The sequence below is a fragment of the Suricata suricatta genome, chromosome 1 (genome assembly GCF_006229205.1).
Source record: "Suricata suricatta isolate VVHF042 chromosome 1, meerkat_22Aug2017_6uvM2_HiC, whole genome shotgun sequence".
In the NCBI taxonomy this organism is placed as follows: domain Eukaryota; kingdom Metazoa; phylum Chordata; class Mammalia; order Carnivora; family Herpestidae; genus Suricata; species Suricata suricatta.
Window position 1 is genome coordinate 120340396 of NC_043700.1, and position 27909 is coordinate 120368304.

The 27909-nt window shown below is 35.9% G+C and overlaps 2 protein-coding genes across 2 annotated transcripts in view; one reads left to right on the forward strand and one right to left on the reverse strand.

Annotated features, from left to right (window-relative positions):
• GRID2 (glutamate ionotropic receptor delta type subunit 2) overlaps window positions 1–27909 on the reverse strand; it is a 1401829-nt gene that overhangs the window by 166097 nt on the left and 1207823 nt on the right. The window lies entirely within an intron of this gene.
• Window positions 21624–22076, forward strand: LOC115286646 (ubiquitin-conjugating enzyme E2 N-like). The gene has a single exon (XM_029933076.1). The coding sequence runs from the start codon at window positions 21624–21626 to the stop codon at window positions 22074–22076; it is 453 nt and encodes a 150-aa protein (XP_029788936.1).

Consider the following 27909-nt stretch of genomic DNA (forward strand, 5'->3'; position numbering starts at 1 on the left):
GCTCCAGAAGCATGTAACGGTAACTTTTAGGTCTGTCCCTTTTATTTCCTAACAGAGTGGATGGATATCTTACACTATCTACTTGTCTTACCTTAGTCTTCAGGGTTGACAATTTTTTCATCTTATCCTAGATAAGGGGATTTTAAGAGAGATATGCATCCATGTTCACACTTCTGAGACCAATTAACATTTTATTTTTTCCATTTTAATATTTGTGAAATTTGGTTATAACTTTCATCTGAGGTCAGAAGATACCTTTTCCAACTCTTTGGCAGACAAGTAGAAGTCTAGCTGTTATTGCCTTGGATCAATGGTATGAAATGTACTGGTAACACAATCCAGCTAAAATTTCAACTTGGTTAAGAAGCAGTGAATAATATGACAGTATAATGCAATGGCGGTGATAACGAACAAGTTGCTGCATATACAAGAATGTGGGGAAATAAAGATATCAGAGTTAAATATACCTTAAGTAAGTGCATTTTATTGTTGGAAAGATGACCATACTTTTTATCATTAAACATCAGCGCTTTTAAAACGTTGACATGAACTCAAGAAGTTGTTAGAACACAGATTCCGAGGTGCTACCCTTAGATATGCTGACTCTGGAGGTCCGTGTGAGACAGCAGGAACAGGGGAGAGGACGGTGTTTCTAAATAGCTGCTGCTCTGCTCATAGTGATTAAGGAGGGAAGATACATTGGCAGATATTTCTTAAATATACTTCTGATTATCTGACCTTGAATCTGTCTAACCTTGAAAGTTAAGTTAGAAAGCATAAGCAAGTATTTAAAATATTCAAAGTCAGGATTATTAATGTATAATTTATATACCCATAAAAAGTCACCCTTCTTAATTGTACAGTTTGATGAGTTTTAAAAGTGCATACAATCATGTAATCATGACCACAATCAAGCTGTACAAAATTTCCATCACCTTCCAAAATTTCCTTACTGCCTTATAATTGATCCCTCCTCTCATCTCTAGTTCTTGGCAACCCCTGATTTCTCACTATAATCTTACTTTTTTTAGCATATACTATAAATGGAGATACCATGTATGTGAAATTTGAGTCTGGGCTTCTTTCATTTAACTTGATGCTTTTGAGGTTTATTTGTGATATTGCATGTTGTATGTATGAGGAATTTGTTCCTTTCAGCTGCTGAAGTATTCTGTTATTTACTTGTTGTTTTTTTTTTCCCACTCTCTGAGTGATGGGTGTTTGGGTTGTTTTGGTTTCTCAGCACTCTCATTAAAATTGCCATAAATATCTTCATATAGGTCTTTGTGTGATATTACATTTGAATAAAAATCTAAACATGTTTTTATTCCATTAGAAAAAATACTCAAAATGAGACAGTGAATCTGTGTTATTTCAAGTACAGCCTGAAATGATAAGGAAACTGTCCTGTCAGTGGAGTGCAGCCAGAAGGGCACTCTCCTTCAGTAGGGCAAGTAGTTGAGTGAATATTAGTTATATCCTCTATCTCCCAATTGAGGTTTTTATTTTTATTATTAAAATTTTTTAAATGTTTATTCATTTTTGAGAGACAGAGAAAGACAGAGCACAAGTGGGGGAGGGGGAGGGGCAGAGAGAGAGGGAGACACAGATCCAAAGCAGGTTCTAGGCTATGAGCTGTCAGCACAGAGCCCGACATGGGGCTCAAACCCACGAAACACCAGATCATGTCCTGAGCTGAGGTCGAAAGCACAACCAGCTGAGCTACCCAGGTGCCACTTCTGCCTGGGTTTAAAACAAATTTTTTTTTTTACATTTGTTTACTCTTTAAAGATACAGTGAGACAGAGCATGAGCAGGGAGGGGCAGAGAGAGAAGGAGACACAGAATCTGAAGCAGGCTCCAGGCTCCGAGCAAGCAGTCAGCACAGAGCCAGACATGGGGCTCGAACCCACGAACTGTGAGATCATGACCTGAGCTGAAGTTGGACGCTCAACCGACTGAGCCACCCAGCCGCCCCTGCATGGGTTTTAATATGAAGTAAATCAATAAGGAAAAAGCCCCAATTACTTAACAAATATATGTATTTAACATATGCACAAATAATAACTCAATTAAACCTCAAAAATACCCCATGAATTAGGTATTAATATATATTTCGACATTTCACATGAGGAAATTGAGGTACACTAGACATTAAATAACTTGCCCAAGTCACATAGCTAAGGGGCAAAAGTCAAGATTTGAACCAAGCAGTCTGCCTTTAGAATCTATGTACTTAACCTTCCCGCTACGCTGCCATCTCTTTATCTGACATTCAAACATACAGAGAAAATGCACTGCAAAGAAGCTGGCTCCGCTCTGAGAATCAGAACTTAGGAGAGGCACTCTGAGAATTCTGTGAGCTGCTGACAGACCAGAGCTGCAGCAGGCAGTCTTACATCCATCTCATCAGGGTCCTCAGCTGAATTCCTTTAACACTCCCTGTCAGGAACAATAAGGAACAAATCAAATGAACTATAGTCCTGCAAAAGTCATCAATATTACATCCATCGTTAGCCACACCCATCCTGAGAGGCAACATGTCTGGATCAATGAGAACTGTCAGGTCTGAGAACAGAGTTGCGCACCGGGAGGCCTGGACAATGGGTGCTATTTCCATCATGTCCTTTAGAATACACAGCTAGTTTATTTTTAAATTTTCTGTGCCAAGAGTGCTTAGTACAGCTGAATTACACTAATAAACTAGAAAAATTCCCAAATTACTGAACGTAGCAACAGATACCTACCTATAAAAGTGTGTTTTTATATTATAGCACATATAAAAGGGTTCTTTGGTTACGTGAGAAAACAAAAAAATGACCATCACATGTCAGGCAATATAAATAAAGGTAGTTTAAATGGTTCCTGTAATGAGGCAGAGAAAAATCAAAGCTAGTACAGGTTGGTGTGAGTTATTCACAGGTCATAAGGAATAGCATTTTAGCAATAGATACCTATTTCTAAAATTTTTTAAATTACTAAACAAATTTTAATGTTTATTTTAGAGAGAGAGAGAGAGAGAGAGTACAAAGCATAAGTGGAAGAAGGGCAGAGAGAGAGGGACACACAATTCGAAGCAGGTTCTAGGCTCCAAGATGTCAGCACAGAGCCCGACGCAAGGCTTGAACTTGTGAACTGCATCATGATCTGAGCTGAGTTGGTGGCTCAACTAACTGAGCCACCCAAGCACCCCAGCAATGGATATCTACTAATCAAAATCTTCTATCTGAGTTTCTCGAGTAATTGCTTACCTTGTGAAAATACATAATTCAATTAAAAACCAACTGAGAGTTTAACCAGTAAGAAAAGCAGAAGAAACTGCGATTTGCTTTCCCTCCTCCAAAAGTCTGGTTCCTCTTCCTTTGAGGCACAGAGCTCAAGTATTTTGTTTAACCTCCCTTTGTGAGTCGCAAATTATTGAGTTTTTGCCATGTTAATATAGTTGGAAGCAATATACTCAATCTCCAGGTCTGTCTTCTTACCCCTTTGGACTTCCTAAATCTTCCTGCCTCCCTTTCCAGTTAGGTGTGGAAGTAGAGTAAAGGATACTTGTGCTTTAGAAAAAAAAGAAATGAACTGAAGGAAAAAGTCTCTGAAAGACTCTGTGCAGCAAAGCTCCTTATCATGATACCGAGATCTGAGATGAGCTAGAAAGAATTTGGGGTAAGCCACTAAGGTTTGCTTCTTCTATTTAATATAGTGCTTTAAAATTATACTATCGATACTAAAAAGGGCAAGATCATGAGTGTGATTGTGTGAAAGAGCATATTAGCCTGATGCTTTATATAACTGATCATCGGTAAATTGATCCCTAAGAATTCTGTGAATAAAGCTTAGACTCAAATCCACCAATAGAATTCCAATTTCCCCACTTTTACTTATACTTCTGTACAAGTGTGTATGCATGTCTGTGTAATATATATATATGCAAGTAATATAATTTTATTACTTGTAAGAGATTTTTAATAAGCATACTGACTCATTTCTTAAAGATCATTCATAATCTTTATGGCTGCTATTTTACTTTGAAGCAATTTTTAATGAATAGCATCTCTTAGTAAGTAAACATTTATATAAAGTTCTAGAGTTCTTCAGTATCACTTCTTCCTTTTTAATCATTTAAATGCAAGAGCAATGAATAATAATACTCTTAAAGTAAATGAATAAAAATAAGTAAGTAAATAATGCATTGAAATTCACAGGCCATGGATGCATTATAGAGCACTCCTTGTGCCATTTGCCATCGGATACACTTTACATTAGTTTCATCTCTTATGAACCTTCATTGTAAAAACTGTGTAATATTTCAATTTTTATAATGCATATACTTACATATTTTATCATTCCAAGAGGTAAAGTAGAATATGAGTTTGACTTAAATATTTTTATGAGATGCAAAACTCTAGATGATCAGATAGACAGTTATAAATTGGTTCAGATATAAATTAATATGTTTGTAATTTGGTGTAATTTGGTCCCGACGTTCTACTATTTTGGGTTCAGAAACCCTATCTACCTCCCGGTTACTTGCTGCAAAAGCTACCTCCTCTTTGGTGTGCAGAGAGACCCTGATTTATAAGAGCTATATTTTCAAACCAGACAACTGTGGTGTCTACTTCTAACACATACAGCACGGAATGGCAGGTTAAATAAAGCAAGATGCCCCAAAGAGTATACTCATTATTCTTTAGCCTGGGGGTTATTATTAAACAGCAGATTTTGAGCTTTTGTGTGCTGTCGACAAGTCAATGCTGCTGTCAGTTACCTTGCCAAATGTCATACTACTTTTGACAAATATCTAAATTGACTGCTGGAAAGTTCTTTCGGTACAACTCTAACTTTACTTCTTAGTTAAGTTCTTTCTTGTCTAAAGGAGACCACTCAACCTATAGAACAGAATAAACCTTTCAGGTCCAGGAAAAAAAAATGAAACAATAGAAACAAATAAAAGGACATCCATTAGGTACGATCTTGTACTGAGGATTTGTTTTTCCCTTTAAATAATGTCAATCATGCAAAGTAAAGTCAGGGAACTTTAGACTTTGAAAATTTTTTATGGAACAGTTTCAAGTATATACAGATATATTTTTTTAAAGCCCTTTCTCCAGGATTAGACTATCTGGCTTAATAACAGTTTGTATTTTTCTATTAATTTCTGAAAAGATAGTAGCTGAATAGGCTAGGTTTCCATATATTTATTTGCCATTGTAAAATTTTATGTAAATACAATATGATTGATTCTCCTAGTGGTAGCAGGCCTAAGATTCCCTCTATTGAATAAACTTACATTTACTTTTTTATTTTTGTTTTTCTACTGTTTGTTTATTTTGTGGATTTGAAATCAGTGTCACAAAGTTAAAATGTTACATCTGTTAAATATATTTGTTAATATTATAAGAAATGTATTAAAATAAATGGTAAGGTTGATTAAACTAAATCTGATAGATAAAAATGAATTTGTATAATTCAACACAATCAAACCTCTTCCTTATGGTACATTTTCCTTCAAATATTTAAGCTCATCTATGTATACTAAGACACTGAAAGCCTTCGGGTGCCTGGGTGGCTCAGTCAGTTAAGTGTCCGACTGCAGCTTAGGTCATGATCTCGTGGTTTGTGCGTTCAAGCCTCTTTGGATTCTGTGTCTCCCTCCTTTTGTGTTCCTCCCCCACTCACACTCTGTCTCTGTCTCTCTCTTAAAAATAAATAAAAATTTAAAAAAAACAAAACAAAATGCCATGCTCCAAACCTACTGAGAACTTCATGGCCATGTTTTCTTCCAGATATGGCTTTTAAGAACATATTATTGTTATGTGCCATTTAATTAATAATAAGTTGTAGTTTTTTTATCCTGGAACTCAAATGTAATGTTTAAGAAATAAAGCTATGTAACAAATATTTTCAGTACTAGGACTGCTGGGCCAGCTTTATTTTTGGTACAGTGCTGTATGGTACATTCAGTAATGGTAAACTTGTTTACTTTGTCCTTATGACTGAATGTTTATTTTTATAAAAGGAGTTAGTCACAACTCAGGATAGAAATGAGGGAAACAGGAGTAAGAGGCCCAACAGTGCATGCAACAAGACATATACCATGCAGAAAGCTAAGAAACAGGTGAGTCTATGGTACAGAATACATATGTAAAATATACCTAAAATCTACACCTAAAAAATGAAGAATCCAGTGAAGAAATGGGCAGAAGACATGAACAGACACTCCTCCAAAGAAGACATCCAGATGACCAACAGACACATGAAACGATGCTCAGCATCACTCATCATCAGGGAAGGACAAATCAAAACCACACTGAGATACCACCTCACACCAGTCAGAGTGGCTAAAATGAACAAATCAAGAGACTATAGATGCTCGCGAGGATGTGGAGAAACAGGCACCCTCCTCCACTGTTGGTGGGAATGTAAACTGGTGCAGTTGCTCTGGAAAACAGTATGGAGGTTCCTCAAAAAACTATCCATAGAGCTCCCCTATGACCCAGCAATAGCACTGCTAGGGATTTACCCAAGGGATACAGAAGTGCTGATGCATAGGGGCACATGTACCTCAATGTTCATAGCAGCACTGTCAACAATAGCCAAAACATGGAAAGAGCCTAAATGGCCATCACCTGATGAATGGATCAAGAAGACGTGGTATATATACACAATGGAGTATTACATGGCAATGAGAGGGAATGACATATGGCCATTTGTAGGAAAGTGGATGGACGTCGAGGGTGTCATGCTAAGCAAAATAAGTCAGGCGGAGAAGGACAGATACCATATGTTTGCACTCATTGGTATAACAGGAGAAAGCTAACAGAGGACCATAGGGAGGGGAAGGGAGAAAGAGAGAGGGATGCAAATCATGAGAGACTCTTGAATACTGAAAACGAACCAAGGGCTGAAGGGGGAGGGTGGTAATGGAGGAGGGCACTTGTGGGGAAGAGCACTGGGTGTTGTATGGAAACCAATTTGACAATAAACTATTAAAAATTTTGCATATACATACCTAAATCAATCAATTTGTTTTTAATGGTTTAGTATATTCCAGCATAAGTACCAAGTTTTATTAAATTAGTCTGTATGTCTGGATATTTACATTACTTGCATTTTTGACTACTATGTAAATAATAATGATATTCACCAAATAAAAAATTCTAATTCATGTCCATGATTTCTAGACATGACATAAGGTTCTAACATTATTAGTACTTCCATTAGTACTCTCTAGAAAGCTGGTACTAATATATAATCTCTTTTGCTTGTTTTTAATTTTTCATCATAGAAATTTTCAAACTTATGCATAAATAGAGAAAAAAACTATAATGAGCCAGCATGTACTCAACATTCACCTTCAACAATTATCAACAGGAAGCCAACTTTATCTATTCTACCATCTGAACCCCATCCCCAACATCCTGACAGAGTATTTTGAAGTAAATCACTAACATCATATAATTTGCTCCATAAACACTGAAAAGCATATTTTTAAATGCTCAGGGAAACCTTAAGCATAAACACAAGGCCAATAACCATATAAAAATCACTCACGAAGAATAAGAGATTCTAAAAACATTCATTCTTATAATACAGAGACACTCTATAATTAAAGAAGAAAATAGGGAGAACATCTAAAGAAAAATATAATAGCACAGCATAATCCATACATCTACATTTAAAATATACATGTGGAAAAAAGAAATAAAAGGGCATTTAATCAAAAGCAGAGAGAAAGGAAAGATTTGAACGTCTAAGAATAGTGTCAAGTGTGCTAAAATCTGTTGGAAGCCATTTCTGAACTCACTGAAGTTGAGAAAACTCCTTGTGAGGTAAGGCAGGTTTGTAAGGCCTCCCACTGTCATTGATAACCGAAGTCTACCCCCTACTCAATTATTTTTGCTTGAGCACCGACCCCCAAAGCACCTTGTTGACTGGTATCAGAGGGACTTGTCCCCTTATCCTAAAATATGCTAATTGTACCTTGTGAAGGAACTTATTATAGGAATTTCTTCTTTTGTGTTTATGGGAAATATTACATTTCCTGAGAAATCTGGTTTTCTTCCCCTCAAGAAAACAGGCTATTGATCCCTGCTCACAAAGAACTAACTTTTGCCTTTGCTATGCTAAAATCATTGCCTTGCATTTGAATGCTAAAGATACCTTCCTTCCCCATATGATAAGCATCTAAGTCACCTACATCAGTCACTATTGATAAAGATTATGCATGAGTCTTCTACCAATCTATGTTCTGGGAAATTTTTTAAAATACCAAAGAATTTGTCATCAGAAATCATTGTCTAAGGCAAATGCCACTTCTGTGCTGGCCCCATACATTTTTTCCGTAAATAAAGCTGACTCTGGTCTGTGCAGAGATGCCTGACTAGTGATCAGAAAGAAGCCAAGGCTTCCACTCTCGCTGACACTGTCCATCCTTCAGGGAACCCTGGACCTGCTGGAGCTGGACTCCATCAAAAATCCAAAATGTAATGAGAATTGGGTTAAAAGCTAAAGGAGGGGGGAAAAAGACTTTTATAATCAAGTTTGCAACAAAGGGAACAAAAAAGGACTAGGCTCAGTTTTTGGCAAGTGTTGTCATGTTGTCATGTTGAACAAGAAAAGGTAATTGGGTAGATTTATAGTTTCTTTTTCTTTCTTTTTTTCCTCCTACATTCTTTATTGATCATAGTAATTCAACATAGAAATGGTAGAACAAAATGAGTACAAGGAAATTTTTAGTTCAAGACTAATTGAGTAAGACTGAAACTACATTGTAAGAGTTCATATCGTAAGTCCAAACATCCAATATCCAGTAGAAAAAGTCAAAGAATCATCATCAGTAAAATTTTCAGGAATTTATATGGGTTAAAATTGGTTCTATAAGATGTGAGACAGATGAATTCTGGATCATTTTTCAAACAGATAAAAACTACAATCTACAGTTAAGTAACTATGCTATTAATACTAGAAGGCCTTGTATTTGATAAACATGTCATGCCAAACTAAACTAATTTCCTCTTCAAAAAATGTACTAAGAGTTCATGTGAATATTGTAGATCCTCAGACAGATGTTCCTTAATAAACTCATGCATGGATGGATGTTTTAGGATGAAAGTGTTTTCTGAACCTGGGTCACTTTACTTTAAATAATTTAATGAACTCATGACAACCTGCAGGCATTTCTATCAGCCTTTGTCCTTTTACCAGCCCATCCTTTTTTTTTTTTTTTTTTTGCAATGAGACGTAGAAGGCAAGCTTGTTAGAACACACACCACTGAGAGGAAAAATCAATAAAATAAGATTGAAAAGAGCAAGATGAAATATATTAAAGTAAAGTAAAATGGAGACCAGGCATGAAAATGCTCTTGATAGACAAAACCAATTAAGATACATCAGCAAAACCTAGTCTAGCTTATTTAATGTGCAGAAGTGAAGCTTAATTTAGGTTACTTCTTGCAAACACCGCTGATAACCATAAATGAAATTTAAGTCATCTTCCTAAAATGATGTAAGATAATCACTTTTAAGTAATTCTCTGCTGTTTGGTAACCCTCATTGTAATAAACAATCATGATAACGATTAAACTTCTTTTTTACTTTATAAGCCAGCCTGTAATGTTATGTTTCTAAGCTTCATACTGGTTTTGGGTTTGAAGTCTATCTGTTTCCAAACTGTTTCTTGTTCAAAATATTCCTATCAAGTAAAGCTCTCAGAATTTTCTTTTAACAAAAGTAATAAGAACAAATGCAACTCTCTTCAAAAATCAATTATGAGAAACAGAAGAGCCTAGAATCAAATTAACAAGAATTTCCATTAAAAAACACACTTAAATATTTTAATTGACGAGAAGCTCAATATAAGTCATCACTGTGCTGTGACTTCCAAAAAATCTGATTGAATTTTTTAAATCATGGCATATTTGATATAGAATATTAAATTAGGTTCAGGAGTACAACACAGTGATTCGATATTTGTATACACTGCAAAATGGTCACCACAACAAGTCTGGTTACCATCTGCTACCTTATAAAGTTATTGATAGAATTTTAATACAGGAAAATATGTTGTTCATAACAAGGAGCAAAATGATTAAGAGCTGTGGGGTCAGAGTCAAAGAAAACTGCTGTTGTTAGTTCTTTCACCTGATGCAAGGTGCTTTACCTTTCTGGTGTCTCATGACATTGCCTACAAAGCTCCATGTCATCTGGCCTCTGCCTAATTCTGATTCACCTAACAACATTGCTTAGTCTTTTGTAGCCAGAAAGGATGGTTTGCTCTCCCGAAATATTCCTAAATCTTCTAAGCTCAGCTCCTCTCAGGGATGTTTCTATCAGCCGTTCTCTTTTTGTGGCTCACTGTCCCACAAGGCATTTACTTGGCTCATTTCTTTACTTCATTCAGGTTTGTTGAAATATCATTTCTCTATGGGAGCCTTGTGAGACCTGCATATCTAACCACCTTCTCCTGTCCTTCTTCCCCAGCACTCGCTGTCCCCTTCTACACTTTAATAGCACTTATTTCAATGTCAAGTTATATTGTTTTTTTTGTTCAGTTGCCCATTTCCTCCACAAAGCTACAGAAAATCCATAGAAGTATGTGATAATTATGCACCAGGCACTCTTCTGGTTGTTTCACATATGTTGTTTGATATTATTTAAGACAAATGTTTTTTTTCTTTTTGAAATAGTCTCCATGCCCAGCATGGAGCCAAATGCAGGGGTTGAACTCATTACCCTGAGGTCAAGACCTGAGTCTAAGAGTCAGACACATAACCAACTGAGCCACCCAGGCACCTGTATTTAAGACAAATCTTAAAATCTCATTTGCAACTGAAGAAACCGAGGCAATGAGTGGCTAAATAATTTCTCCCTAAGTCCCAAAACTGGTAAATAGCATTCAAATCCAGAGTCTGGTTTCAAATCCAGCAAGTCTGGCTCTGGAGAGCAAGCCCTTAAACACTGTGCTATAGTACCTCACTGTAGGTGCTACCTAACATTTTGTTGGATGACTACATATAAAATTTGAACAAAATAGTACATTAAAAAGTATGCATTTCAAATATCTCAGGCCAGTGCATGTCATACAAGGAATATGCAATAAATGTTGATAACAATAATATATTTATCATCATTCAACATTGGTAGGAAAACTTTTGGAATATGACATTCAATTCTATTTAAGAACTACTTGACACATGGGAGCATCTCTGCTAAAGAGTGCCTCAATTGATGAAAATTCTAGAAATTATGTCATTTGATAAAAGGTTTGTGAGCTAGGGAATTTCAGGGTGGGGTGAAATCTTAACATAGGCTTCTAATGTAGGTTTCATATTCTTCAAATGTTGGAAGGCCCCAGAGGGCAAAAAAAAAGATGTGAACACAAGTTATAAGGAACTGTATTTTCAACACCTCATAAGGATGAATTTTCTCATAAATATTGATGATCAACGTGTCCTGGGCAGCTTTTTAAAGTAGTGATCTCTGTAAAATACAAGTATAAGCTTAATCTCAGCAGAAGCTATCTGAAATTCCGCTCTAAGACCGTCTACTTTTATAGCCTTTGCTTTAGATCTACGAGATTGTGAAAGCACTTTGTTATCAGAGGAGTATTTGTATCTTTTTTAAATAAAACCTACAGAAATCGTTTTAGATTTACAAACCTTAGAAAGAGCCAGGGAAATAAAGGATGGGCAAAGAAAGGGAACTAGCAGGTTAGGCATGCCCTCATTATATCTCACAACAGTCTGTGAGGTAGGTGTTATTCTGGTTTCGTGCACAAGCTTCAGGGAATTGAATAATTTACTCAGGTGGGTTGCAGAGCAAGGAAAGACACATATGTAGTTTGACCACAGGTCAGTCTGAATTAAAAGCTGTACTCATTCTACCACATTGCATTATTAATATTCCCTCTTGTTCCAGGAGGAATAACAAAATAGAATCACTCATAGTCTTTACGCAAAAGCGCAGTAGGTCTAACAATAGGCTGACACCTTTTGGGTTCCCTAATAACATTGCTTGGCAGAAAACCTCTCTCCCCTACATGAACAAGAATGTTAATTCAGTGTGAGAAAACACTCCTTTGAATGAATACAATTTTGTGGAGCACACATAAAAATCCCTACTTGTGGATGTATGCATCCTCAGATTTCTCCCCAATGTATGGATCTGACCAATGGGCACTGAACACTGATTTTTAAGTCTGGTAGCAAAAAGTTGAATTTGAATTTTGAGTGATTCCCTCACTACTCCAGCATACAAAGTATGACATATTAAACACATTATGCTTCAAATACACAACCCCAATATGTGTTTGAAATATTAAAGCTTGTGTGAAAATGTTTTAATTAATAACATCAGTGGTAATAGTCACTTCTGTGTATGTATTCTTACATGCTTTATAATGATAAATTCTTATTCCTTTACCTGGTGCTATTTTCTGCTTATGGTTACTGTGCTAATTTTGTCAATCTTGTTCTCTTTCTCATGATCATGCTCTTTGGTTAAGTAAAAGCAAGTACAACTTCTCCTCTCCATTGGTTCAGTTCTCTACCTTTTCTCCTAATAAAAATATCATGATGCTGATTTGACATGTTTTGGTGACATTAAAGCTCAGTTATTCTCCAAGGTGACCAACTGTATTTGATCAAGAGAGAGGAAAAAATTTAGAAAATAGGTTTTTAATATTGTTTTGTTTAATCTATTGATTTTCAGTTGATCTTTTATTTGACAAGAAAGATATTTTAAAAGTTCATATGAATTTCAAGGGACTTGGCATATCATACTTTCAGTAACTCATTTCTTCTACCTAGACTTTATGAAAAAATATTTTGTTCTTTTTACTTCTCTAAATCAAGAAATCAAGGTCATAATCCAGATCTGGTACTTTAATGATGTGATTCACTGTCAAGCATAACAAAGATTAATCAGAAAATAAATGAAGGCCATGTTTTAATACATTAGTTCTATTATATCTGTCTAAAGGAGTACTAGCAATGAGATAGAATATTTGCTACAAAACAGACATACTATCAGTTTAGAAATGGCCTTTAATGCAGTATTAGAATTGAATAGTTTTGCTTTCCTTAAAATATGGCTTTGACAAGGACAGTCAATCTTATTGAGAACTGTGGTATATAAGGACATAGAACTTTTCTTATTATGGCTTTGATTATTTTACATACTATTACTCTCTTACCTTTATTGAGGGCTGTTCTCAAGTAGCTCAAAATATTGCCACATATAATATCTCTTCCATAACAAATATGCCCTTGGCACAAAAGAACTGCTATCTTTGATTCTAACTTATATATAAGAAACTGAGATTTTAAAAATGCAAAGAACCTTGTTCAAGGTCAAGAAGGAAATTTACCATTAGAACTGGGGATGAACCTCATATGATATCACTCCCTGTCCAGTGCTATTTCCATTCAAGCACCTCCATTTTAAAACATTTATTACTGTGTACTTCTTGTAAGTCAGTTCATTTTTTGGACAATTCATTCTTTTCTTTAAAAAGTTTCTGCTACAGTAGTATTCCTAAGTCTTAAAATTTCCACCAATTTTCAAAATGAAGAATGCTTCCTCTTTTCTCAAAATAAATTCAATAGTCTCTTTATATTTAGAAAGAATGTTACTGTGCTAGTTAATGGTCCACTTATGGCATTTCACATAGTTCTACTATGGCTGCCTGAAAAACAAGCCCCAGGAATTCAAGAGGCCAACATAAGGGTTGGGAATGGGGCTCCGAGGTTAGATTGCATTGGTTTCAAATTCACATTTACCACTCTCTGGCTATGTGGCTTTGAGCAAGTCACATGGCTGTTCTAAAGTTCACTCTCATAATTGGGTGACAGAGGTGCTTAATTCATTAGAGTCCTGTGAATATCATGAAGGGTGATATATAGATAACATTTAGCATGTGGTCTGAAACAGAGCACACACAAAAGAAGGTAAGTTGTCACTTGGTCATATTCACTGAGGGACATCTCAATAAGAGTGTGCATTTCAGAGGAATAATCGTTCTATGAACACTTGTTCATTTGGTGAAAGAAAATCATTTAAGAAATTCAATTAATTTTTGAAAATTGGTCAAAATTTACTGGATAAATGCAGCACCAAGTTAAGACACTTTTGGGTATATAAATTTGGAATATTAAAACTTATAGAAACTTCAGAAATTAGGATCTTGGATAAAAGCAGGTAAATTATGTCCCCTCCCCCAAATATGTATAATAATATTGACCCACAATAGAAATCCCTATTTTATTGTAAGAGTTCCATTTACTTTACTTTAACAACTACAGAAAACCCTCTAAAATGCTGAACAGATAAAATTGGATATAACAAACAAGAATAATATTAATATTCTCTATTGATTCTATAAGGTGAATTTTGAAAACTGGGTTGCCTTGGTAATGGCAGTCTAGCTGTGTGCCATGGCAGAGTCCTGTCTTTCACTTCTTTTAAGATCTGTTGGAGGCAAAACTAGGAAGATCCTTGGAAACATGATTCTGAATTAATTTTTTCTTAATAGCAATATTCACTGTCTAGGTTTTTCCTATAATACATCTGATATAAGACAATTGTTTTGGCTAGCCAGAACATCAAACAAAAGGTATCAGACTCTCAAGACTACTTACTGAGTATATTAACATTTTTCTTTACAGAACAAAAAAAAAAGCATCAGAAACATAGAGAAAGTCATTGTCAACATAGTCTTCTAAATGTATTCTAATAGAAAACCTAGGACATGACTCCATTGCAACTTTAGATTACCAAGCACTCCTACCTCCTGCTGAAAAAGGTCCCCTTTCAGTACACAACACTGCATCACTAGAAATGAAATATGCCATGCACAGGCTCCTCCTTGCTCTTCTCTGGTACATCCCCTCTAGCCAATGTGCAAACATTGAAATCATCTGGCTCTGTTTTAGGACCTCTTCTACCCGCATTCTCTCCTCCTCAGGGTATCTCATCCACATCTGTGGCTTAAATACTCCTCTATTCTGATAATCCCCAAATATATTTTACCTGCCCATACCTTAGAACCTAGACTTTTCTATGGCACTGCTACTTCTACACTTGGAGCTCTAGCAAGTATCTCAAACAACTCAACCGCATTCTTAATTCATCCCTCCTTATCTATGTTAGTTTCCCCTTTTTTTCATGCCCAAATGTACAGTAATTCTTGATTTCTTCACTTTCCTCCACTTACCACATCTAATTCATTAAGTCTTATTGCTTCTATCTCCAGAAACCCTGCATAAAACATGAAACACATTCTGAATATGAGAATTCATGTCTTTTTCAATATGAAAAATTTTAATTATATTTTTCAGATAGTACTGTACAGTTTTTGCCTTTTAAAAACTATTATTTTATATTCTCTTTCAAACTTGCTCTCATTTAAAATTTTTGTGTTGCTAATTCCGTTTTTTGTCACTGCTGACTCTTATGCTGTATTGCTTCTTCACATATTTTTCATTGTATGCCCCTCTGTTTCTTTTTGGAAAAAATTTAAGTAATAACATCATAGCATAAGTGCAGTCATGTCTAATTTGTAGCCCAATTAATAATTACATAGGTATATAATTGTATAACCATGACCTAGTTATGTAAATATGATATAGATTTACATATGACTTGCATGCAATTTCCATAGATAGGTAAATGTGTATATTTACAAATAATTACAGAGATACATAAACACTCCATGATGCCTTGTTTCTAGCTCCCAGTGTGACAACACTGAACATGTTGCTGGCAGTAGATGTACCGAAGCTCTCCAGCACATCGTTAGGAAACCCTCCCACTTTCTTTGAATAGATTCAAATTCCTCACAATGATTTGCCCTTTGCCTACCTCTCCAATTTCATCATGTACCATTCTACATTCACTTGCTCACTTTACAGCCACAGTGGCCTCCTTCCTATCCCTGGCATATGACAAAACCTCCCCTATCTCTGGATGCACTCGTCTCTGTGGCCCAATTCTTCCTCTGGCTGCTCACTTCTGTCCTCCACAGTTCAGCTATGGGATGTCACATATTCAGAAAGGCTTTCCCTGGGTCATCCAACCTAAATTGGCTTCTCCCAATATTAGCTTAAATATCTTTTTCCTTCTTGCGCAGCATTTAAGAAATCCAATTAATTTTTCACTGGAATTGCTATCAGGCTATTTTCATTTATTTATTGTCTGCCTTGGCACTGGAATTTAGGCTCCACCAATGCAGACGTCTTGATATCTTATTCATCATTGTCCTAGGGTCTGACTCAGAACCTGACACAGGGAAAGTACTTAGTCAATGTGTTGAGTGAGTAGGTGGATGGATGATATAGTTATCTATCAAGGAGTTAGTAACTCTCCTAGATCGTGCAATTTCTGAATGGTATAAGATGGAAATCTACCAATTTAGATATGAAACTGAACATGTGTTAAGAATCTGGCAGTTCTCCTCACTCCCTTTTCCAAGGCGCGGTACTAGAGTGTTTTGGGGTCAGATAGCCATGAGATTAAATGCCAGATCTGCCACTTAACCTCTCTGGGCCCAGGTCTATCTTAATATTTAAAATAAAGATACTATTCAGAACTAAAATACCAGTTTATAGATGATAGGCCAGGAATGGCATACCAGTTAAGTAATTAGTAAATGCTATTATTATCACCAAGATGTATAATTTATGGTGGATCATAATATATCATAAATACAGATCACTTCTCATGTTTGGTTTTATACTTGTTAATTTTAAAGTCTAATCTTTTTAAAGTTTTCACAAATTATTTCTTAAGGAGTTCATAAAAGTTCCATATCATTTCTTCCATATATCCTATAATGTTTGAGAACAAGAATGATTGATTTGATTTTACTGATGAGAAAATGAAAACAGAAATGCTAGCTTTTCAACAGTCACAAGGCAAATCACTGGGTGAGCTGGTCTTAGAACTCAGACAATCGATATCTAACTTGATGCGCTTTCTCTTGAAATGTGTCTCTCATGAAATCTATCACAATAGCATCTGGTGTAACACAGAGGGTGTGTGAAAATCATAAACGAGAGCTTAGATATGTAGAAGTCAGCAGATGAAAGTCCTAATGATAATTGCCAAAGAATTTAAAAGGCAAGCTTATCGTTATTACATTGGTTGTGTCTCTGTGGCCTGGTTCTTGTTATGGTATATGGTAACATGTCTGTGTCAAGGTCATCCAATAACATATCAGTCCAGAAGGTGAGACTTCAGGATGCTGTGCTCTCCTGTTTCTCAGGTCCACACGATCCTGGGAGTGCTGCTCTGTTTTCTCTCCCCTTCCACCACTCTCTTACTCTCTCTGGCAGTAGATTTGCCTCTCATTCCCAGGCTGTCGGATATTCTCAGAGGCTGCAGTTACTGTCTACTGAGACATTAATACATTCTATTTTATTGTCGACTGGCTGCAACTGGATAAACAAATATTTTCAGCAATATTATTTCCACTCACTCACGTTGACAACCTGGTTTATACCGATACCTAGGATAATATATTTTTCCTCTTGTTTCTTCAGGGCTTTGTGTATAATGTGTTAATGCATGAGAATCACTGAGAAATAACTGAAAAATACTTCCAGTGTGTACCAATTATCTAAAGCTGTTTGCCTCTGTTGAAATCTCGGAAAATTTATTTAAAAAAAAGAAGTCAGTTTTATTTTTAACTATCTCTATCAAGCTTGGCAATAGAGTATTCAGGTTTATTTTGTTTTCTCCTCTCTTTCCTCTCCCCTTACACCAAAGGCTATGGATATTACTTCGCCCCTCAACTAAGAGTTGACAAGCTTAGAATCACAGATGTATACTATCCAGATAGAATTTGAGCTTCAGGGAATGTTGGTAGCAAAAGTAGCATGTTTTTCCTTTGATAAAAACAATATTTCTCCTGTTCAGTTTCCAGAAGAGACTCTGGGGAAAGGACTCAGGTCAGAAACCTGTTATGAGGGAACGGCTCGAATTTTGGCAAATGTCCAATATCAAGGCTTGAAACTCACTGTGGAAATGAGGATGCGGCCCCTCTGAATGGCTGGTTTGTAATCTGAGTGATGGCACTAAGGATCCCTAAGCTTCTGCAGACATGCAAGCCTGGTGTTAGGAAGCAAGATGGCCAAGACCAAAGCCAAGAGGAAAGGAGAAGATGCTAGGCAGAGAAGGGTTTCAGTTTTGCCAGAAAGAGGAGACTCATTGGAAAGGACAGTAAAGGAAGAGGGTAATGTTTTCGTGCTTTCCTACTGCTTTGAATATGAAGGTAGAAGCTTAGGATGTCTTGAGGTCCACCTGCACTCTGGGCATTCCAACCAGGCCCACCTGCTCCCTGTCATCAGCAATATCTCCAACCTTCACTTCTCTCAGCATCTTCTCTGGGGAAAGGGAAGCTAAAAGAAAACATGGCTCTCCCTACCTGTTGACGTCATGACCCCACTCACTCCCTGCTCCTTTCTTCTCTTTCCATTTCCAGTAGGAAAAGGGAGAAACAATGGGATCGAGCTGTCTTATTCTATTGTATGGGTATATTACAAATTTGTGGTTTAATACTGGCAACTAAACCTATATATTTTATCAACACCATCAGAATTGGTGACTATTTGTTGGAATTATTGCTAGCTCCAGTACTTTCTTCTGCACTTGCTCTGTCTCTCAGCAGAATACTAGAGACAAATTATTGAAACAAGAGAAAAGGCTCTCTTTGCTGGGGCTTGGTTTTGATGAGTCATCAAAATCTAAATCCAGGATAGCACAATAATTAACTCAGTAAATGCATATTGAGTGCTGCTCGGCATGAGTCTAGGTGCTTAAAACACGACAATGAATACAATAGAGGAGACAGACAAGGTCCCTCAGGCCCCACTCCAGTCTAGTGAGAGAAGGCAATCTGAAGTTAATTTAAAAATAAGTTAACTTTCACAGTGGTAAGTGAACGGAAGGAAAGCAAAGATGGTTAAGTAAGACGGGGCGGGGGGCGGGGGGGGGGGAGCTCCGGCTGGGCAGGATGGGGAAAACATTTCAGCTTGAGTAGCAGCTGGAATAATATGGGAGGTATTCTATTAGCTCAGTTTAGGAAAATGTAATATTCTTAGAAAGCTCACATGAAATCGTTTTTTAAAGTCTCCCATACCTACTGTACACAATATTTTTGCAATGTAGAAGTCAGACTGGTGGAACATCCCAAGCTAAAGACAATTTTGAGTCACGTTATTGTATGATTTAATATTACTTGTGTCATGAAATGAATCACTAATTAATTTTTTAGAAGTCTTGTCTTTTGGTCTTTGAGATTATAACTGTGCTATATATACCATCAGCAACTCCCGAACAGCATTTCCATTATATGCAAACTTTCCTGACAGTGGCCTTAGAAAAATGAGAGAACCAGCTATTAAGGCTGCCCCAACAAGACCAGTGTAAATGCCATGAGCGTCTGTAAATGACTACGGAGTGTTTGAGAAAATATCAGATATTCTTTGGCAAGGTTTTCAGGATAAAGGGGAATCATAATAGAGAGTGAATTCCTATTCTCTTACTTGAGTTTTATTTATTTTCCCTAACCCTGAGAAAGGGGGAACCACATCCTGTGTTTGAAGAAATTAAAAATCCCAAGGGTCACTTAACTCTCACTCTCTCCGTAAACAGGGTGCGATCAGTTATACCCTAAAAGCACTGGGCTCTTCCAATTTTAGGGCTGTCTCAGGGGTGTTCTGCTGGGAATCATTATAGTCATGTTGTTAACTTTTATAATTCTACAGCTCTCAAGAAAATATCTGAACATTTTGAACAAAAGCTACAGCGACACTTGGAGATTTACTGCCTTTGTGGACTAAATGCCTTTTGGGGAAATATGTCTGGGATTTCATTGTCTTCCTTCTGCCTTTTAAATCTAAAACACTTCTACTTTACTGAGTTAGGCTAAGTTTCCTCCATGGTCCCTCTGAATGTCACTTCCTTGAATTACGTAAACATATCCCTTTTCTCTGTTGGGCCATCCTGTTCCTTTCACTTGGGTTTTGGGAACTTTAAATGATGTTAGGAACAGCATGTTTATACTCTCTCAATGTAACTGTAAATGGCAATAGAGAAATTTAGTGATAAAAACGCTAACAAGTTTATGGCTCAGGGCCTCACTTTCTTTACCAATGAAACACAGAACTTGATACTTAAGCTGAAAATTCTGCAGTTCAGTGAAAGAAAAAGCTCTAAGTGATTTATAAAAATAGCATTCATAGACGGTACTAAAGAGGGGGTGGCTGTTGCTGTTTTGTTGGGGTTTGCGGGAGACAGCTGCAGTCTGACTTCTCTCTGGACCAATAGGGCATCTTCCGTTTCCTGGGTGTACATTATGAAACCTCTGACCTAAGGTTTTTATTTTTTCTGGAAGGTGAAATTAATCTTTACATCTCTTCCCTTCCCTACCAGATTCTATCTACTATGTCCCAGTTTTAACCCTATTTTTCTAATGGACCAAGTTCAATACTACTTTAGGGCTTTCCCACCTGTTTTTGGTTTTGTTTTCCTTTCTGCCTGGAGTGATCTCTTCTTCTTATGCCTGGCTGTTTCTCGGAGCTCTCAATTACCTTCTTAGTTCCTAACTTTTAGTTATGAGGCACCATGCAAACTTTATCAGAGATCAAAAGAAAGTTAAGGTGCCTAGTGTTAAGGTGCCTAAAAATCAAAAGAGAAAAGCTACTTTAAAGAAACAATATGTGCATGGAGAATGAAAATGTTAAGGGTAAATGAAAAATAATTGTGGCAACAAAATAATTATCTTTATATATTGAAAGTTATGAGACACTACCATAATTAAGCATTGAATTCTATAGAAAATACAACAGAGAACAAAAAAGAACTGTTGAAGTTAAAAAATGTAATAGCAGAAATGCAAAAATAGGAACTTAGAAAGTATAGAAAATCCGCAAGAAAAAAAGCACACAAAGATAAAATGAATACATAAATAAGAATCAATTCAGAATGCCCCAAATACGAATATGAGGAATTCTAGGGAAATATAAAACAAAGAAAATGAAAGCAAGGAACTCATCTCAAAAATAACTCAGGAAAAGTCTCAGAACTGAAGAACATGAATTGGAGGATTGAAAGGGCTTATCACATGAGCAGCACAAAAGATAGAAACGGATACATCACAGTAAAATTTTAACACATAGGAGATCAAAAAAATGATACTACAAACTTACAGAGCAAAAACAGAGGACAAATATAAAGGACCAAGAGTCAGATGTATTTCGATTTCTCAGCAGGAATACTAGATGCCATGGAGTAATGGATTAAAAATTCTGAAGGAAAAGGATTCTTCTGACAATCTACAAATCAGATATAAATGGCATAGAGACATGTTTAGACATCCAGGTCTCAATATCACCATAAAACAAGAGAGGAAACCAAAGAAAGAATATGAAATAGAGGAAAGAAGAAACCTAATACTAGCTGAAATAAAATAGAATAATTGTGAGAAAAAATTTTGTGAAGACATCTTTTACCAAATTGGTAGAAACAAACAGAATACTACACACATTTGAACATCTTGAAAGAAGGCTTAGGTGAGGCGAACGGAGCCAGAGTCGAGACCAGAGGCCGAACTCGGGATCTGACAAGATGCTGCCCCGCAGGATTATCAAGGAAACCCAGCGTTTGCTGACGGAACCAGTTCCTGGCATTAAAGCAGAACCAGATGAGAGCAAAGCTCGTTATTTTCATGTGGTCATTGCTGGCCCCCAGGATTCCCCCTTTGAGGGAGGGACTTTTAAACTTGAACTATTCCTTCCAGAAGAATACCCGATGGCAGCCTCTAAAGTATGTTTCATGACCAAAATTTATCATCCTAACGTAGACAAGTTGGGAAGAATATGTTTAGATATTTTGAAAGATAAGTGGTCCCCAGCACTGCAGATCCACACAGTTCTGCTATCGATCCAGGCCTTGTTAAGCACTCCCAATCCGGATGACCCATTAGCAAACTATCTAGCAGAGCAATGGAAGACCAATGAAGCCCAAGCCATAGAAACAGCTAGAGCATGGACTAGGCTATATGCCATGAATAATATTTAAAATCGATCTGATCAAGTGTGCATCACTTCTCCTGTTCTGCCAAGTCTTCTTCCTTTTTTGTTTGCATTTAATGGACACAGTCTTAGAAACATTACAGAATAAAACCCCAGACATCTTCAGTCCTTTGGTGATTAAATGCACATTAGCAAATCTATGTCTTGTCCTGATTCACTGTTGTAAAGCATGAGCAGAGGCTAGAAGTACCATCAGGATTGTTGTGAAAGAAACGTTTAAAAGCAGTGGCGCCTCTCTGCTTTTATTCATGATGTGAATGAAGGCAGTTGTCAGGGTTAGCTGCGGGGGTGTGGGTGTTTCCTCTTCATTATTTTTTTGAGGGGGGAGAGGTAGTTTTACCTTAATTTTGTGGGCTCCTTTCCCCCTTTTTATGGTGATCTAATTGCATTGGGTAAAAGCAGCTAACCGGTTCTTTAGAATATGCTCTCTAGCCAAGTCTAACTTTATTTAGACGCTGTAGATGGACAAGCTTGATTGTTTGCACCAAAATGGGAACATTAAACAAACATCACAGCCCTCCCTAATAACATTGTGACTTTGCTGTCAAGTGTAGAATCCTTCCTTCAAAAAAAGCTTGTGACCATTTTATATGGCTTGTCTGGAAACTTCTGTAAATCTTATGTTTTAGTAAAATATTTTTTGTTATTCTAAAAAAAAAAAGAAAGAAGGCTTAAACAATGGAGAAAAATTTGAGGTTGAATAAGTGCTAAGTACACTAGAAATGAAACAAATGAAAAATTGAAATAATTATGGAGTTCAGGGAAACAGGAGGTAAAAGAAAGGAAAAGTAATTGCAGTTTTGTTAAATGGATCAGCTATGAATACAAATATACAGTAAATAAATAAATTTTAATAGGAAGTTGGGTGGATGGGAAAGTTATAAGTATTAGTGGCAGGAGCAGGAGAGAAAAGAAACTAAACTCTTATCTTCCACAGTCAGAAAGAATAAATCCTGAACTATAAATCTCAAACTTCATCTATGATACTTTAAAGAAATTATTTGGGAATAATTTTAGAATTATAAAAATGTTGCAAAGTTAGCACAACATTTCCTATACTCTTTCTCTAGTTTCTCCTAATGTTAACATCTTATGGTACATTTGTTAAAGCTAAGAAACCAACATAGGTAACTTCCTATTAGCTAAATCTCAGATTTTATTCATATTTTACCATTTTTCCCATTAATATCTTTTTAACTTTCTCTGCTCCAAGCCCCCATCCAAGATGCTACCCTGCATTCGGTTGTAAAGGTTCTTTAGTTTCTCTGGATTGTGATTATTTCTCTATCTTTCCTTTTTTTTCAGGACTGTGACAGTTTTGAGGCTTGCTGGTCAGATATTTTGAAGTATGTACTTTAATTTTGGTTTATCTGACATGTTTTCTCATTATTGGACCGGGACTATGGGTTTTTGGAAGGAATACCACAGTGGTAGAATACCCTTTTCATAACATCATATTGGGGTACACAGTATCCAGATGGCATCACTGATCAATTGGTTATGGTGGTATTTATCAAATTTCTCACTATTTTTCCTGTTCTATACTCTTTGGAAACCAGTCAGTAAGTCTAGCACACATTCAATGCGGAATGGCGGTGGGGGGGGGGAGAGGATAAAGCCATAGGAAGATAGCGCCTACATAAATTATCTAGAATTTTCCTTATAAGGAAGGTTTGTTTCTTCTCCCCATCTTAATTGTTTATTCACTGATATTTATGCAATTATGGACTGTACTTTTATTTTATAGTTTGAGCTATTATCCAAGAATATGTTATTCATTTTGTTTCTCAAATTGTTCCAGTTTAGGCAGTTTCAGGTTGGCTCCTGTGTCCCTTTGACACACCCTGCACTCCTTTTGTGTTGTAGCACTTCCTTACTTTCTGGCATGACAAAATGTTCCAGATTTATTTTCCATTTTCCCTGCCCCAGCTTTAAAATCAGCCATTTCTCTAAGGATCTCTAGATCCTTTTGTTGGAAAACAGTATATAGAAACCAGGATTTGGGTGTATAATTTAAAAATAAATTAATAAAAACTTTGAAAAAGAGAGACAGTATAGTAGGGAAGTAAATTTGAAGATTCTTATTTAACAAAAATATTTGTTTATACAATTTCACATTGGAGAAATATTTTAGGATAGAAAATCTTTAGTAACCTTACCTAGAAGTTATTGATATGTGAACATCTGTTTAACGACTGTGTTATGGAGACAAAAATGAGATGAAAAGAATAATAAAAGGAGAAAATAAATACATTCTGATGTAAACCAGTGGTGGAAAGGAGGGGGTAAATATTTGGTATTAAATAATAATTTTTATGGTCTTGTTCTGCATTCTGCTTGGGCAATAATGGGTAAGGATGACAAAACTAATGCAGAAATAAGATGTAATAGTAACAAGAGACATCAATTCTCCAGATATATTTTTGCAATTTCCATTCAATCAAATCTTGATTTGCCTTTTAGCCAGTTTTATCTCACGGGAAGCAAACAAATAATGAGGAAAGCTACTATATAAGGTTTAATTTTAAAGATACTAAAATAAAAAATGAATTATATTTTCTTTTGTCAAATATCACAGAACTTACTCTTTACCTTTTTTTTGGTTGTAATTATCAGTTTTCAGCATGTATCATAGGCTTTTGTTTACATGATTTGTCTTACTAGAAGGCAAAATTCCTTGTAAATGCAATCTATGTCTTAATAGATTTCTCAAAAACTTGTCCAATTGAAGGTACATAATTGAAATAAATACAAAATAGAAGCATAAGTTAATAAATCATGAAATTACTACTTGATAAGTGGAAATCATAGGAAACTTAGAGAACAAAATGTTGCTTTTGATAAGTTCTAAGTGACTATGTACAGATATGTTAGGATAAGTTATTTAAAAATTTTAATTTTTAGGAGAGCATTTTTTTTTAAATCCAGAGAATATATAAGCATAATCCCATGGCTATGTATCAAAGAGTTAAGATTTCAGAATATAATGAAATATGTTCAACTACTTTGTTCTCACTTAAAAGTATTGGCATGATTTTTAGTGGAAAAAATTACAATAAATACAGTAAGATTTAAAATTATTGCTTATTTTACTTTTCAGATTATGTGTATAAGAAGAAATAAGGTGAGATATATATATTAGGGAATGTATGCAAAGATTTTTATTGCTAGGGGTGTGTTGTCAGCAAAATATGGAGACACCTACACATTGAACAATTTGCAGATGTGATTCAGAAAGTGCTGTTACAAATATTGAGAAATCAGGGATGTGGTAGAACAGAATGACTTCAACAATGATATTTGTAGAAGATTGGGAAATGTTTCATTTTTTTTCTAAAATGGGTCAATATGATTCATCGGCAATATTTTAGGGCCCATTTTTGAATGAATACTTCATTTTTAGATACTTAGAAAAGAGAGTGGTAATTATAAGGAACATCTTGTCCATTAAGAATAAGTTGTGACAAACTATTCACATTTTCTTAGTGATAGGGCTATTAGACCAGAAGTTATAGAGAATATAGTAGTATTTACATATAAAGTGTAATATATAACATAAATACATATAATATCAATATAATGTTTTAAATTAGTTTCGTTAATAAGAGAATAATGTATGTAGGATAATAAAATAGAGTAGGTTTTAAAACATGAAAAAATTTTAATGTTTTATTTATTTTTGAGAGAGAGAGAGAAACATGAGAGGGCAAAGGACAAAGAGAGAGGGAAACACAGAATCTGAAGCAGGCTCCAAACTTCAAGCTATCAGAACAGAGCCTGACGGGTAACCTGAACATAGGAACAGTGAGATCATGACTTGAACTCAGGTTGGATGCCTGACTGAGCCACGCAGGTGCCCTGGTTTTAAAATAAATTAATCACTGTATGCAAAATATTATTTCTTGCATTCATATCAACCTTAGGATCTTACAGGTCTCTGAATTTAAACCTATCCTCAAATTAAATTTTCTTTCTTTCCCTTCCTTCCTTCCTTCCTTCCTTCCTTCCTTCCTTCCTTCCTTCCCTCCCTCCCTCCCTCCCTCCCTCCTTCCTTCCTTCCTTCCTTCCTTCCTTCTTTCCTTCCTTCCTTCCTTCTTTCCTTTCTTTTTAGTTTATTCATTTATTTTGAGAGAGAAAGTGAGAGAGATGGGGGGAGGGGCAGAGAGAGAGGGAATGAAAATTCCAAGCTCTAATGCAGGGCTTGACCTCATGAACCATGAGATCATGACCTGAGCCAAAATCAAGAACTGGATGCTTAACTGACTGAGCCACCCAGGAGCCCCTGATTCTCTTTTAAAGCCTTTAATGAATATTTGCTAGGCATACTTCACAAATTTGCATATAATAAAGCTAGAGAGAACAGAAAAAAACTAAGGAGTGATATAATTCTATATACTTTTGCTTTGGAGGGACTGGCTGAACACACAGTCCTACTAAGACCTGAGCATTTGAGTAGGTATAAGCTTAATAGGAGTTATCTTTGTAGTGTGGCTTTCAAGGTATATCAAAACGTGTCTGAGTTGGTCAGACCAATGCACTGAAAATATTGTGTTCAACTTTGGAAATAATAATTTAGGAAAGACATCAAACAAAACCATTAATTCAGAAGAAATTAAATTTTTAGAAAAACATGGCATCTGAGAAACAAAGAGATGTTTGCTTTAGAAAGTGACAATTTAAAGTTGATGTTAAATATTTGAAGCATTTATACTCATATAAAAGGCAGCCAGAAGCACTGAGTGGATGATATAGGGAGACAGATTCTGGAGTAGTATGAGAAAGCCTTTTAATAATTGAATAGTTCAAAAGTGAAATGAGTGGGCTTGTAAACATGGGAAAAGAGGTCTCTACATATCAGAGGACATTAGAATCAATCACTCCTGAGGTCTTTCCTGATTCTCATGTTCTTTGATGATAACTGTTAGAAATGACTAATGAAGCAGTGAAAAAAAGTATTATAAATGTCACTTTCCCAGCATTGTATATTTTGACTTCTAAAATTTAATAATTGACAATTTGATATACTCACAATATTTTGCCCAAATAATTTTTATTGTATAAAAAAGAAATCATAGAAGCTTTTTGTTTTTGAGAAATTCAATTTTATTTTATGATTTTTAGTATCTTTTAGGGGCAAAAAAAGGTTTTCAACAAATTTTTATTGAGAACCTTCTATGATTCAGGCACTATTCTAGGGTTTTGGGATACATCCATGAACAAAAAGGACAAAAATCCTTGCCGTCATGAAGCTTTCATTTAGTGCAGGAAAACAGCTAATAAATAAAGCATATCAGTAAATGATAAAGTTATTTATGCTATAGTGAAACAATAAAGCAGGGAAGGAGTATATGGAATGCCAAAGTTGGAGGGGTTTTGCATTCTAAAAAAGGTGGTTAGGGGGCACCTGGGTGACTCACTCAGTTCAGAGTTTGACTCTTGATTTTGGTTCAGGTCACACAATCTCACAGTTCATGAGTCTGAGCCCCACATCAGGCTCTAATAGCACAGAGGCTGCTTGGGATTCTCTTTCTCCCTCTCTCTCTCCCCTCTCCCATTCATACACACTCTTGCTCAAAATAAATTAAACATTAAAAAATAAATAAATAAAAAAGGTGGTTATGGAAGATCTCCGTGAGAAGGTGACTCACTTCAAAGATGGTGAAGAAATAAGCAGCAAAGCTCTAAGGTGGGGGTGGGGGGAGGGATATGAGGGGGGAAAGAACAATCCAGGAAGAGAACACAGCCAGTGAAAAGGTTGGTAAAAAGGGAGGTGTGCTTGGCATGTTTAAGAAAAAAATCAGAGATCAGATAAACCATTC

Excerpts from the sequence above, each read along its gene's own strand:
- LOC115286646 (XM_029933076.1), top strand. The coding sequence starts at position 21,624 with ATGCTGCCCCGCAGGATTATCAAGGAAACCCAGCGTTTGCTGACGGAA.